Source organism: Sciurus carolinensis, chromosome 17 (genome assembly GCF_902686445.1).
Source record: "Sciurus carolinensis chromosome 17, mSciCar1.2, whole genome shotgun sequence".
Lineage (NCBI taxonomy): Eukaryota > Metazoa > Chordata > Mammalia > Rodentia > Sciuridae > Sciurus > Sciurus carolinensis.
The window spans coordinates 14723460-14738405 of NC_062229.1; the positions used below are offsets into that span (position 1 = coordinate 14723460).

General features: G+C 54.9%; 1 protein-coding gene and 1 non-coding gene across 2 annotated transcripts in view; both read left to right on the forward strand.

The window, feature by feature from the left end:
• The window catches only part of Cacna1a (calcium voltage-gated channel subunit alpha1 A), a 248011-nt gene that overhangs the window by 48608 nt on the left and 184457 nt on the right, over nt 1-14946 (forward strand). The window contains 2 exon segments of the mRNA XM_047531985.1: nt 12265-12493; nt 12495-12559. Coding sequence (XP_047387941.1) covers nt 12265-12493; nt 12495-12559 — 294 coding nt within the window.
• Nucleotides 6877-6949, forward strand: Trnaa-cgc (transfer RNA alanine (anticodon CGC)). Its single transcript has one exon. It is a non-coding gene; the product is annotated as a tRNA-Ala (tRNA).

Genomic DNA, 14946 nt, shown 5'->3' on the forward strand with positions numbered 1-14946 from the left:
TGCCCAGGTTAGGGTCTGGCACTGCTCGCTGGTTGTGTGAACATGAGCAGGTTGTTCAGCCTCCTCAGGCCTCACGTGACAACTGCAGATGACAACAGCAGGCATCTCGGTAGACCGTGGTGAGCAGGTTGACGTCTCAGAAGCACTTGGGACAGTCATACAGCAGTAGTAATGATGTTATGATAATAACGTATTGAAACGTCTGATGAAGCATCAGTATCTTGACAAACTACCCTGTGTACCTCCTGCTTTGCTTTTCTAACTTTTGTTTATGGTTTAAGACACAACACCTCCTCCAGAAAGCCTTCCCTGAATGTGCCGACTTCACCAGCCCACTGATGCAGGCACTGAGGTAGTGTAGCAGTGGGAAGATCCTTTACAACTGTCGTTCCCATCCACAGCACAAAGCCCTTTGAGTGGGGCTGGGCACCTACTTGTGGATCAACCTGTCAGCCTGATGGCTGGGTAATTGGGTTAAGAAGTGGAATTCAGACTCCTGCTCACAATTATTTTAAGGAAGATACTGCATTCGTCAGTTTTCTGCTACTATAACAAAACACCCAAGGCTGGATGTGTTAGCGAAATTCATGTTACTATAACAAAATACCTGAGACAAGCTAACTTATAAAAAGTAAAGGGTTACTTTGGCTCATGGTTTTGCAGGTTCAGGTTCCAGTCCTCAATCCGGTGGTCTCCTCTCTTTGGGCCCCAGTTGAGGAAGCACATCATGGCAGGAACATGAAGTGGAGCACACTGTTCACTCAGTAGCCCTGGAGCAGATGGGAAGGAGGAAGAGAAAAGGTTCCAGGATCCCCTTCAGGGACACGCCCCCAATGAGCTAAGGACCTGCCTCCACCTCCTAGAGCCCCACCTTGGGGACCCAACCTGGAACACATGCTCCTTGGGGAACATTCCAGATCCAAACCATAGCAGCGGGAAAAAGGTTGATCTGCTCGTGGTGTTGGAGGCTCCAGGGCTGGCGTTGGTGGCAGCTCAGCCCGGTGGCCTGTGACGTCACAGTGGTGCCAGGAGAGGGAGGGCCACACCAGAGGGGAGGCCAGAGCCTGGGGAGCAGCCAGGCTGGTTCTTCAGGCCCCCCTCTTGCGAGAAGGAGCCAGAGGCCCCGCAGGAGCCACCTGAGTCGTGTTCAAGGGTCCCCACGCTGAAGACCAAGCTCCAAGGCGGGAGTCTGCAGGGACAGCCTGCGGCGCCAGGCGCGCCGGAGCGGATGCCAACAGGAAGCCGGCCGCGCCTCGGGGCCCCGCAGTGGAGCCGCGCCTGGACGCGCAGTCCCAGACCCTCTGCTCCGTGGCATTTCCGTGGAGGGACCCGACCGAAGGCTCCCTGGCCAGCTGGAGCGTCGCTGGCGGCTTGCGGGAGAGCAGCGCGCTCTGGGAGAGCGGCGGCTGTCGGGCGGAACGTTCTGGAAATGTTCCCTGCCTGCGCTGCCCAGCGAGGCGGGCCGACCCCTGTGGCCCCAGAGTTCGAGAAGAGTGGTCTGTGCGACAGGAGCCACATTTCAAGTTCCGTGGGCTCACAGCCCCTCCTGGCTGGCGGCTGCTGGCTGGGCGCTGGGCTCGGAGGGACTTGCGCGTGATTGGCTGGCGGGCCTCATTTCCAAGGAGAACTGCTAGCAGGGTCGGTCCGGTGACCCACAGAACGCGAGGCCAGGCAGCGCCCCTCTGCCTGCCTGGGAGGCCCGGGAGTGCCTGGGGACCTTGGCCTCATGCCTCTCGTGGGCTTTTTGGAATCTGGAGAGGGACTGGGGTGCAGCTCAGTGGCTCAGCCTCAGGTTGGGGAAATCAGGGCGACGCCTGTGAGCATTGTGGTGGCGGCGAGAAACGTCCAGCGGCAGTCCCAGAGGACACTGCCCGGAAGCACCGATGAAGCACTCTCCAGGTGTCTGGGTGCAGCCGGGCTGGAGCTGGCCTGGCGCTCAGTCCCCAGCACTGGGTGGGAGGAGGAGGGGCAGGAGGAGGGAGGGCAGAGGAGACAAGGACACGTTGGCTTTTTCTTTGAGGGAGGGCCCCAGTTTGGACCTCGAATGTCCACGAAGCCATGTACTGTAGCATCAGTCTGTGACACTTTTGGGAGGTGGTGGAACCTTTAAGAGGTGGGGCCTAGTGGAAAGAGGCGAGGGCTTGGGGGCGTTGGGACCCTCACCTCCTGGCCACATGCTCCATCATCACGGGCTGAACTGCTACAGGACGAAAGCAACAGGACCAAGGGACCAGGAATGAAGCCTCTGAAGCCATGAGCCAAAAGAAACCTTTCATCCTTATAAGTTGATTATCTCAGGTGTTTTGTCACAGTGGCAGAAAGTTGGGTAACACAGGAAGAGAAGGGCAAAATATGAATGCATTAGTTTTACTAATTCTCTATTTTTTTTTTTTTTTTTTTTTTTTACTGGTTATCTATTACGGCGTTACAGATTGCCCCAAACTTAGCGGCTTTAAACGCCAGTCATTTCTGGCTTCTGTGAGTCCAGTCCCAGGGGCAGCTGTGGCAGGGTCTTCCTGAAGCTGCAGTCATGGTGGCGACTGGGCTTCCTTTTCATCTGAGCCTTGACGAGGTGAAGATTCACTTCCTTCTTTTGGTGAGGACCTGTGTTCTTCACTGGCTGTTGGCTGGAGGTCGCCCCGGTTCCTGGGCATGTGGGATTCTCCACAGAGCAGCTCACAGCATGGCAGCTGGTCTCCCTCAGAGGGGCGAGGCGGGGAGAGAGAGAGACAGAAAGTGGGAAGCACGGTAGTTCCGTAAACCAATCGCAGAAGGAATATCCCTTTTGCTGCCTTTTTTGCCTTAGAAGTGGGTCACTAAGTCCCACCCTCTATCAAAGGGGCGGGGGTCACACAGGGTGTGGGCACCAGTAGCTGGGGATCACTGAGGGTCATAGTGAAGGCTGTTTTCCACATTTAGAGAACATTTAAGTGACATTTAGTTGACAATTTGTTTCTGATAAAATACAAAACAGACCAGAATTATGTACAAAGGTTGTATCAGATGGTCTCTTTTCACAGGAAGCCTAAATTGTGTATGTGTGTGTGCGCACACACACACACACACACACACACACGAAGACATGTTTCAGAGAAAACACAAATGGGTGCTGACATCAGACTTTATCCTCAACCAAACAGCCCGACCAGAACACCCAGTGGACCCTACGGTCAACAAAGCACACCTATAGTTTCAGGAACTCCAAATGAGCTTTTTAGTTCATAAGTATAAATCCTGAGTAGACAAGGGTTTCCATACATCTGAGGACAACCTCAAACGTAACAAATGCCAAAACTAATAATGAAAAGAAGCTTGGAGAGAACAGAGTGTACACAGGGAGTACACGATTCTAAAATGATATTGTTAGAGAGGCATGAAAAGATACTGTAATCATGAAGCAAGAACAAGATGCTATAGAAAAGGAACACTCAGAACTTCATCTTGAAATAAAAAATTAAAGTATAAGCTAGAAGGATTGAAAGACAAAAACAGAGAAAGTTCTCAAAAACATGAGTAAAATGCAAGGAAATGTAAAATGGAAGGGAACAAACAAGAATATAGAGATAGATGCCCAAGAAGTGCCAGTCCTTTGAGTCTTTCCAGTCTTGGTGACAGCCTGGTAACTGGGGAAGCCTTTGAGATGAATCTAGTCCCTGATTTTTGCATGAGTCCCAAAGTGGATTCCAATCACAATTCCACTATGCAGTGGATTCCAATCAACCGAAAACCATAAAATGTGATAATAAAGCACGTTGCTATTTTATGTCACTAGATTTGGGCTGGCTTATGTAGCAATAGGTCATTGTAAAACCTGTCCTTTGTCTTTTGAGAAAGTAACTAGAGGATGTGCTCTGTCACAATGAGAGTGTAGGCCATGAAAGAGGTAGATATGGGACACTAGAATCAAGGGCCCCAACAGAGAGGCAAAGGGATAAAGGGAGCATCCAGGGTGGCAGCTGTGTGCCAGAGAGGGCACCTCGACCCGACGGGATCTCCTCATGAGGGTTCAAGAAAGGCTGCTTCTGGATCGCCATGTTAGTAGAATAGCTGTTTAAGACTTTAGGGTTCAACGAGCTGTTCTTAGTACACTAAGAAAATTTTACCATTGGGACAGTGGTAAACTCCCAGGGGAACTGAAAGCTGGAAAGGAAGAAAAAAGCCGTTTATTTGTGGCATAAACGTAAATAGTTTTGTGGTGGTTGTTGCCGGGGATGGAACCCAGCAGCGCTTAACCGCTGAGCCACATCCCCAGCCCTTTTCATATTTTATTTGGAGTCGGGGTCTCCTGAATTGCTTTGAACTCGAGATCCTCCTGCCCCAGCCTCCCGGGTTGCGGGGACCCAGGCCCCGCCACCGCACTCCGCTAATGTGAAGCGTCTTCACTTGTGCGAGATCATACAAACGGAATCTTCCAGGCCTTGTGATAGGGCGATGCTGGCAGATGTGGTGTCGCAAGGGTACCGATAGGGCTGGAGGGAGGAGCCTGCTCCGCCGCCGCCGCCGCAGCGGACGTTCGGGCCAGGCCTCGCCCGGCTGCGCCTGGACAGGGCACCTCGTGGCTGCCTCTACCCTAACGCCCTGGACACCGAGGCGGGGCTTTTCTTACTGCCCCTCAAGTGCTGGCGGGTCGGTCCTGCTTCTGCCGCCTGGGTACCAGCTCTTCCACGGTTAGTGCCTGTCCCCTGCTGCAGCGCTCGGTCACGTGATCAGCTCGAGCGCTGTTAGGGGAATAAAATAATAATGTCGAGCCACACCCAAAGCCTAACACGGCAAATTAAAAAGTGACTAGGAGAAAAGTGCATTAACGACGGCGCAGTAAGTAGAAAAAGAGTGAGCGGGAAGGGGCGCCGTACGGCCCTGGGGAGGGGACTGCTGCTGACACGGCCTCTCCCGCCAGGGCCCCTGGCTCCGCCTCTGTCCCCTTTGGCTCTGTCTTCCCAGCCTTCTGCCCTTGATGTGCTTTCTCTGTTTATTGAGTTATTCTGTCTCCATCCAACCGCGCAAGCACGCTCTTCATCTGCGCCTGCCGAACACGGCACGTAGCAGATGCTCAGTAAAACACGAAGGCGTGAATGGACTCCGTGCCTAGGACACTGTTTGGGGCCAACTGCTTAACTTTTTAATTGCGATGAAATTTCAGATTTACTGAAAAGCTGTATAAAGAGTACAAGGAATTCTTATTTATCCTTTGTCCAAGTTCCTCAAATGTTAACATTTTATCACTCAGACTTATTCCTGCTCTCTCTACTTCTCCCTCCCTCCTCTCTCCCCTTGAGGTACTGAGAGTCACTTATGGGTGTGACGACCATGTCACCCTGTGTACCTCAGTGTCCTTCCTAAAGCAGAGCATTCTCTTCCTAAAGCACAGCACGATGATCAAAATCAGGAAGTTAGCACTGATCCAATATTATTGTCTCCCGCCCAGACCTTATTCACCCGTTGTCACCAGTAGTCCCAACCAGGTCCTCTGGGAGCAAGGTGGGATCCTGGCGCTCCTGGGTGGGACTGACCCTTTCCCTTCGCTCTGGACTCGCTGCTTGGTCTTTACTGGGGTTTGTGACACGAGTCTTTCCCAGCACAGCTCTCGGTAGCGCGCCCCTCCATTCGACCACAATTGGGCACAAATTATTCAAGTCATGCGTTTTTGGCAGGAAGCCCCCAAAATGCTGCTGCTCATCCTTGTGGGTAGATTTTCGGCAGTGCGTGAGGTGCGGTCATTGAGGTGGTCGCCGTCGTCACGGGCTCCTCTCAGGTGCGATTTTAGCCCTTAGAGTGAGCACTGTGAGGCTGGCGAGGGCGCCTGGCCCGCCCCAGGCCCTGATTCGTCCCCGAGCAGGAGGAAAGGAGTTCATGTCTGCAGGGAGCTTCTTGGATGCTGTGTAAATGTCACGTTCCTCCTCAAACTGTCGCCGGCGCTTCTCAGCATCCCGAGGGCTGTTGCATGTTGTCATGAAGGTTGCCAAACTGTTGGCATGTTTAAGCTTCGACCCAAAGAGAAATCCAAACTGCGACATTGCCCCCAGGCCCGAGATCACAGCTTAGCTGCTCTCCGGGAAGGGGAACCAGGGCTCCTTGGGGAAGAGCTGGTTCTGGGGCCGGGCAGCGGACCCATCCCCAACATCCGTGCTGCCAGGAAGCAAGGAGGGGGCGATAGAAACACAGGATGAGGCAGGTCAGAGGGACAGAGGAGCCAGCCTGCAGGTGCTCAGGGACATCAGCAACATAGCATCAGATGGCCAGCCAAAGAAGGAAGCCCACCCAGGAGGCGGGTGTCCAGGTGGGCACAAGGTTGCTAGATGAACAGGGTCTCCCCTGCCAAGCAATTCTAATGGACATATCTACGGTGGTCCTGGTCCCCAAGAGGAATGGGTTCTAGGTCATCTCCTTGGACACCCAGATCTGCAGGTGCTCAGGTCCCATGCTGGGCTCAGCCGACGGTCAGGGTGTTGGGGAGCCGTGATAAATCCACACGGTCTTTTCTAACTTCCTATGAATCTTTAAAACTTCCTCCCCCTCCTCTTCCTCCCCCTCCTGCCCCTCCCTCTCCTTTTCCTCCTCCTCCTCTTCCTCCTCCCCTCCTCCTCCTTCTCTTCCTCCTCCTCCTCTTCCTCCTCCCCCTCCTCCTCCTTCTCTTCCTCCTCCTCCTCTTCCTCCTCCCCCTCCTCCTCCTTCTCTTCCTCCTCCTCCTCTTCCTCCTCCCCCTCCTCCTCCTTCTCTTCCTCCTCCTCCTCTTCCTCCTCCCCCTCCTCCTCCTTCTCTTCCTCCTCCTCCTCTTCCTCCTCCCACTCCTCCAGTACTGGTGATCAAACCCAGGATCTCATGCCTCTGAGCTACATCCCCTCAAGTTTTCTACAAATCTAAAATGACTCCAGGGCTGGGGATATAGCTCAGTTGGTAGAGTGCTTGCCTCGCATGCACGAGGCCCTGGGTTCAATCCCCAGCACCTCCAAAAAAAAAAAAAAAAGAGAAGAAAATTAAAATGACTCCAAAATGAAAAAAGTCTATTAAGAACTTTAATAAGGTGATAGTTAATCATTCTTAGTAAATCATATTCACAGATTTGGGGTTCCAGATCCAGACGTTTAATTATGGTTTATTTATTCATTTTTCTCCTCCTCCTCCTCCCCCTCCTCCCCCTCCTCCATTGTGGGGGCGGAGCCCAGGGCCTAGCACACAGTAGACGAGCGCCCTACCATGGAACTGCACCCCAACCCCAACTGTGATGGTTTTGAAAGCCTGTTAACTTTTCAAAGTTCTCAACTGCCTGTTGCACATCCGTGATTGAGCTCAGGTCTCCCCCGCTTGATCTCAGTGCATCCTATAGCAAACTGTGGGCTAAGGAACCCACATGGGAAGTTGAGGCTCAGAGAGGTGCAGCACTTTTCCAAAGACACACAGCTAGGTAGGTGTTGCAGTTAGGGTGTGAACCCAGGTTTGCGTCCAAAGTGAGCTTTGCCTCATTTGGTTTGGAAGTCGTAGCGTGCAGTGGCCATGTGGTACCTGCAGTGACAATCACATTTTCTTTCCTTTTTTTCATGTGCCATGTTGTGCTGGCTGGCCTGAACGCCTGGGCTCCAGTAGTCCTGCCTCTGCCTCCGAGGAGCTGGCAGCGCAGGTGTGCGCCACGGCACCGGCTTCCCTTCTGCTTTTGGAGTCCACACTGAGGTGCCTGCCTCCTGGCAAGGCGTCTGCCCGATCAGATTCGGCTTGTCTTCCTGACCCGTCACTCCGGTGCCCTCGTCCGGGTGGGCATGAAGACCGGAGGCAGGGAACACGTGTCCCGCGGCCGATCTATCTTGCGACTCCTCATGACCAGATGAGCTGGTAATGGTCTCAGTAGTCAAATGACTGTGACCTGCGAGTCATCTAGGTGGGGGCGTTTATGGCGAAGCTGCTGGCTCCTCAACTGAACAACCTCCTCAGAGCCGGCGCCGTAAGGCTGCCGCCGCCTGAGAACCCCAGTCCCCCGGCTGGCAGATGTATTAAAACTCAGAACCCGAGTCTGGAGCTGCTACCTGGCAGCCTGTGGTTTCACTGCCTCTGTCCACGATGCTAATGAGACTCCGCATCTTTCTACCAGGTCAACGTCAGTCATTTGTATTAGTGGGAAGATGAAGGCACCACTTTGGCTGAGGAGTCCATACAGGTTTCTTGCCCACGATCCCTAGGTGATAACCCAATTTCTGGTCCTTAGAGATTCATTCCTTTGGCTAAGAGAGTAGTTTATTCTCTGCAAAGTGAAATTCTCAAGAATATATACCTGAGTCCTGTCACGGGTTGGGGTGAAGAGTCGTGTTCTCTCTGGAGAGAGGGTGTTAGCATTGGGGATGCTGGAGGACCCGGGGCGGGTTTGAGGAAGGAGAAGGAAACCCCAACATGCCAACGTCACAGCCGGGCCAACTCTGGGAGTGCCACCGGTGACAGGAAAGGGAGACCCTTCTGCCACCTTGGTGGGGGCTTTGGGAACACATCTGGGTCTCCTTGGTTCCATGGGACGGGGCGTGACTGACACTTAGTGATTGTGCCCAGGAAGCACAGGACCGCAAACGGCAGAGACGGTTGTGTCCGGAGTCCCGCAGCTGCCCGTCAACCCAGGGCACCCCAGGAAAGGAATGGCGAGCGTAAGCCCCTCCCAGACCAGGGTGAGCGTCCCAGTGGCTGCATCCGGGGACCTGCTGAGGAGCAGTGAGGGACAGGGGAGGGACCCCAGGCCTGAAGTGCCGATGTTCACCCAGGGGTGCCCAGATGGGGGACCCTGTCCTTGGGCAAAAGGGAGGTCTGAGTCCCTGAAGGGGCTTTGTGGTCAAGGAACACGCAGAGGATCATCCCCATCCCGTGAGGCACGCGACCAACCTCCCGCGGCACTGAGGCATGTTATGGAGACGTCACAGGCAAAGCCACACACGCCTCTGTGCCAGCCCCAGAAGCTGATGGAACGAGCAGCCACAAAGCCAGCCTGTCCCTGCCATCACCCCAGACCCCGCGGGAGCCCCCGAGCCGCCCCTCCGCCCTTGAGGAGATGGCTCTGGTCTCTGCAGCGGGACGGCAGCGCCCGCCTCTGCGCTGCGCCTGGCTCCTCGTGCCCGGCATCGGGCTGTGCTTAGGTGTCACACAGACCACCTGCCCTGTGCAGAGCCCGTTCCCCGTCCGCAGCACTGTTGTCCACTGTTGTCCATTCCTGCTGCAGTGGACTCGAGCTGCTGGCCCAAGGGATATTCAGATACTCAGTGTTGATAGAAATGGCCAGGTGTCCAAAGCGGCTCTGCCAAAGTGCGCTCGGTCCAGCAGACGCCCAGACTCGAGGCTGAGCCCGTGTCAGTGCCGTGGGCCCGTCTCCAACCTTCCTGGGCGTCGTCGTTTGCATGTGTAAATGGGCTGTTGTGAAGAGCAGGGAGACTTTACTGTCACGGGGACGTGGTGAGATGCCACTCTTTCTTGAGGACCTCTGGGGTCTTGGAACTCTCTGCAGGTCAGGCTCACGCGGTAAGACGCAGCCATCTCTGGGGTCGGTCCATCGGAGCGAGTTGCAGGTTCTCTGGCTCCATGTGGAGTGACGGGCTCCTGCCTTTGAGATGCTGCGGGACAACATCAAGGACGGAGGACGCTTTGAGACCCCGTCCTCCCATCTCCTCACAGATCACCCACCCTTGATTTAGTGATTGTGTCCATCACTTGACAAGTTAGAAAATCTTAAATAAAGCCTGCAAAGGCACCAAATGGGAACTATTTATAAAGGTGTCTTTCCAGAATGTTCTAAATGATCTCAAATACTGATGGGAGGCTAAGTAGAATTTGAAAGTCTAGTCTTCTAAGACTTTGAAAAAGTGTTTTGCCTTCTTCATCTTCTTTGCCCCCCTCTTTGCCTCCCACTCTATCATGCTTGTGAAAATTCTATTATTTCTTGGTACATCCACTTGGGAGTAGAGTTTGACATCTTATTAACATGAAGATATGAATTCCCTGTGGATCCAGAAATACCAAGCCTGAGGCTATTCCTACAGGCATGCATGCTTACTTGCACCAAGAGGACTTGAGGCAATAATGTTTAATGGCCCAAGCTGGAAAAACCCTGGATATTCATCAAGTGGATAATGGGTAAGCAAATTGTGGCATGTGCTTTTGATGGAATACTATGCAGCAGAGAAAATGATCACACAGCTATAGGTGAGAATAGGTGAATCTTAAAGATATAATGCAGAACCAAAGAAACCAGATACTGTAGAATATATGATTCCACTTACATAAAATCCAAACAAGGAAAGCAAAACCATATTGTTTACAAATGTACAACAAGATAGTAAAACTATAAGGAATTAACACCAAAAAGTCAAGTAGAGTTTAGTGCTGGGGAAAGGGTGTGTGGCCTGTGGGCAGGTTTCTGGGCAGCTGGTGATATTCCCTTTCTAGCTATGGATTTGGTTTCACGAGTGTTCATTTACAGCGATTTCTTAACCTGTTCATTATGTTTTTATGCATTTTCCACTGTGCTTATGAATTTCATAATAGAAAAAAAAAAAAAAAAGTCAGACAGAAAGTAACCAAAGTGGTTCTGGAGATAAAGCAAGCACCTTATAACACCCAGAAGTTCTATGGAGCCAACTAGGATCTGGCTGGTTGTTTGCTCCTGGGAGTTCAGATGGCCACCTCCAGGGTCTCAAAGATGGGATAAAACCCTGACTGGGCACGCAGTGACTGACTGACTGTTATGGAAGTGCCCCAATTCTTCCAGCCTTCAAACTCGTATTTTGCTAAACAGACCAAATCTGTTTAGCGATCGACTCTTTGCACCTCTAGACACGAATCCCCTTCTCTTTCCAAGTTTCTTCCTCCCTCTCTCCCTCTGCCTGCAAGATCCTGGAAGTGGCGGGTTGTATGCAACCGAAGTGAAACCCGGTGGAAAACGAGGTCTCCTCCCAGGCCGAGAGGAGTCCATCCCAACCTCCCCCTGCCTCGCGACCATCCGGCTCTCCTCTCCCCCACAAACTCGGCCGAGCCCGGTCCCCCCGCGCCTCGGCGATTGGTCGCGGGCCATCATGTGCCGGCACTCTGGGTGGGTCTTTCTGCCGTTCAACTCCGCAGTCGCTGCCTTCGGAGCCTCGCTGGCCCGTGGTCCAGACCTTTGCGCCCATTGCCCCTTCCTTCCTCCCCTCGCACCCCTCCACACCAGTCCTTATTTTAGCAAAACCCAGAGGAGGAGGCGGCGGCGGCGGCGGCATCTGGGGGTGGGGTGGGGTGCCAGGCACTGCAGCATCCAGGAACAGCGCGAGCGAGCGGCGCAGACCTCTCCCTCCCCGTCTTTCCCCCTCGTTGGAATTTTCAGGATTTCATTGCTGCAGTTTAACCCCGAGATGAGGCACCGCTGAGCGAGACGCTGCGCGCACACAGGCTCACGCTCTTCCTGAGCCGAAGAGGCCGCTTCTGGTGATTCAGGAAGGAAAAAAAAAATTTTTTTAAAAACCCGGACTCTGCGGTCTGAAGACTCCTTAAGAGCCCTCCGGAGCGTTTCCCTCCCCCACCTCTCCTCCCCCCACCAAGTCTTGATTCAATTTTATTTTGGGGGAGGGGGCTGCAGACCTTTCCGTATTTTCCAGGTCTAGGAAAGTCAAGAAAAGCAGAAGGAGAATTTTTTTTTCTTTTTTTTTTTTTGCTACCTTCCCCTTAGCCAAGACCTGGTTTTTATTTTTATATATATTTTTAAATATCCATTTTTTTAAATGGGCCGAGCGCACTCCTTTTGCACGATGCCAGCCTGACCCGGACCTCGGAGGCATTTGAAGCTTCCACTGCGTCCCGGGGGGCGTTCTTTGCAAACCGTTCGCATCTTAAAGGGGGTGTGCGTTGGGGCGTTTTTTTTTTTTTTTAATTTTTTTTAACTGATTTTTTTTTTTTTTCCGGAGTGGGTGGACTGGGGATTGCCTGGATTCCTTCCTCGGTTATTTTCTGCTCGCTCCGCTCTCCCCTCCCCCCGGCCCGCGCCCCGCCCCCGCGCCTCCTCCCGCCCCTCCTCCTCGGGTCAGCCAGGAAGATGTCCCGAGCTGCTGTCCCCGGCGCGGGCCGGCCCGCCGCCCTGTGAGCCCCCGACCCAGGCGCCGAGCCGCCGCCGCCCGATGGGCTGGGCCGAGGAGTGTCTCCGCAGACGCAGCTCCAGCCGCCGTCCTCTCGGCCCCGGCAGCAGCAGCGGCAGCAGCGGCGGCGGCGGCGGCGGCGGCGGCGTCTTCCGCAGCGTTCGCCGCAGCGTAACCGGGAGCCCTTTGCTCTTTGCAGAATGGCCCGCTTCGGAGACGAGATGCCGGCCCGCTACGGGGGAGGAGGCTCCGGGGCAGCCGCCGGGGTGGTCGTGGGCGCCGGAGGCGGGCGAGGAGCCGGGGGCAGCCGGCAGGGCGGGCAGCCCGGGGCGCAAAGGATGTACAAGCAGTCAATGGCGCAGAGAGCGCGGACCATGGCCCTCTACAACCCCATCCCCGTCCGACAGAACTGCCTCACGGTCAACCGCTTCCCTCTTCCTCTTCAGCGAAGACAACGTGGTGAGAAAATACGCCAAAAAGATCACCGAATGGCCATATCCTTTGCCGAGCGCAGCGGCGCCTCCCCTCCTCCCTCCGCCTCCCCTCTCCCCGGCCGGAGAGACCCGGGGGTTGCTGGGAGCTGGGGTCTTCCCGGGGCTGGGAGAGGGGCGCCGGGAGGAGGGCGCACAGCCTCGCCACCCCGCCGGGCCCACCAGTGCCGGAGCCCTGGGAGTGGGCTGGGGCCGGGGAGCGGAGCCCTTCCCAGGACCCATTCACGAAGGAGACCGGGCCCGGGCGGGTCGCGGCCTCGGAGAGGGGCGTCAGCGCCGAGTCTGGAGGGGCTTGACTTCTCCCAAACGGGCTCGGGCCGGCCGGGGCCTGGGAGCCTGTGGCCACAGGGCAGGGGAACAGCGGGGCCCTGGCCGGTTGCGCCGGTCGCCCCTCACAGAGTCCACAGGAAGCTCCGAGCTGCAGCTCAGACTTCTCCATCCCGGCCTCCCCCAAGGTGGGTGCTGCACTAGGCAGGGCACGGTGGCTCCTGGGGCCAAGAGCAAATGGGAGACCATGTGGCCTTCATGGGAGAGGCCGGCACTGGCCAGAGTGAACACCCAGGGTGGGCCGCAGGGCCCGATCCCAGAAGGTGGTGTCGGGTTGGGGGGCACAGATTCCCTCCCATGTCTGTAGATCCCCATCCTTCACTCCCTGGTGACACCTCATCCTCTTTTTGGTGTAAAGAAACAGATCCCAGTTGCCTTATCTGGACCCCAGGCCCGGGAAGACCCCGGCTGGGCTATTCCAGTGAGAAAGACAGGACAAGAGAATATGGAACACTGGCCTTTCTTGGGGGGCTGGGTCCTTTCTGGGGGCCATGTCCAGCTTTGGGTTGGATTCAGCTTCTCCCACCATGGGGAGCCGGGAGGGGACACCAGAGGAACCAGCATCCATGTGGACATCTCAGGCAGGTAAACGTCTCTCTCTCTTTCTCTCTCTCTCTCTCTCTCTCTCTCTCTCTCTCTCAAATCAGAGACTCAGGAGGAAGGTGAAAACCATGTTTCCTCTGTTGAGTTATCAAAATGTAATCTCCCATGTTTCTTTAAATCCCTGTGAGCTTCAGACAAACCTGGCACGGGCTTAACATCTCTGGAGGTGTGGGCAGGCAAGGGTGGGTGATTACTTGGGCTTTCTAGCAGTTATCTAAGTATGACCCAGATTCCAACTGGGGGGGACACACCCTGCTCCCAGGCTGGCTGGCCACCATGCCATGTCCAAAGTGCTGCTTCTCGGCTTGGTTCCAGCCAGTGGCCCTCAGTGTGGCAGTCAACTGACTGAACAGGTCCCCCGGGCTCAGCGAGGGTCCCTACCCCTTCTGTGTGTGATTTTGACTATTGTATGTTCCACAGGGCTGGGCCTGTTGTGATCTTGGGGTTGCTATTTAAGGACCACGATGGGTGGATTCACTTCCGGGGAGATGGAAATTGTTGGCTTTTGGGTGCTGAAATTTCACCAGGAAGCATGAGTTTGGGGCATGTGTGAGTGTCTACTTGGAGGATGATGGAAAATGAAGATTCGGCAGAAGTCCTCTTTCGGAGGGGGGTGTACCCCTGAGCACAGGGTACCCAGTGCCAGCTCGGTTGGTGCTCAAGGAAGGAGCCAGCTTCTTTGCCTCCTGAATTCCAACCTCATGAAAGGGCTGTCCCTAAAAGTTAGAAATCGCCCCCCGCATGCCTCACCACACACACCCAGGCCCAGGGAGGTGCTCAGGGGTAATGCGACCACTGTCTATCATTGGGGCAAGTGGCGAGGGGCTTGGAAGACAGCGAGTTGTCAGTGTGTGTACACCAGCTCCAGAGGCTGGCCAAGGGAGGTGCGCTGGACAGCGGCTTTCTGTGTCGAAAATGGCTTTAGATGCGCCTTCTGGACCCTGAGTTTGGATTCTTCTCAGAGGAAGGGAGGGAGGTGGGGAGCCCTCCGTGTGTCCTCAGCTCACCCCCGTCCAGCCCGAGTCCTGCAGATCAGAGACCTCCTGGTGAGGCAGGGACTGCCCTGGCCCCTCCTGAGGAGGCGCTGGGAGAGGCGCAGGGGAGCTGGGGACCCTGGTTGGGACTCAGCTTGTCTGTGGCTGGCTTGCCCAAGGCTGTCTCGCTCTTGGTGGCTTTGTGATGAGTCCCTGCATGTTTTTACTTTATTTTTTCTCTCTGCAGACTTTGTGTTCTCTCTCTGACCTGAGGTAGCAAACACTACAGCCCCACCCCATCCCCAGTCTGTCACCCAGCTGGCTTGTCCAGCACTGGGCTTTCTCCGGGAGGGATAGGGAGAAGAGGAGCAGTGAGCTGGGGTGTCTGGAAAAAAGAATTCAGGCCAGTGGAAAGGAGATAGATGGACATGCCAGGGAGTCAGACGAGCAGGGCAGAGCGTTGGCTTGTTTATGAAGTGCCATTGG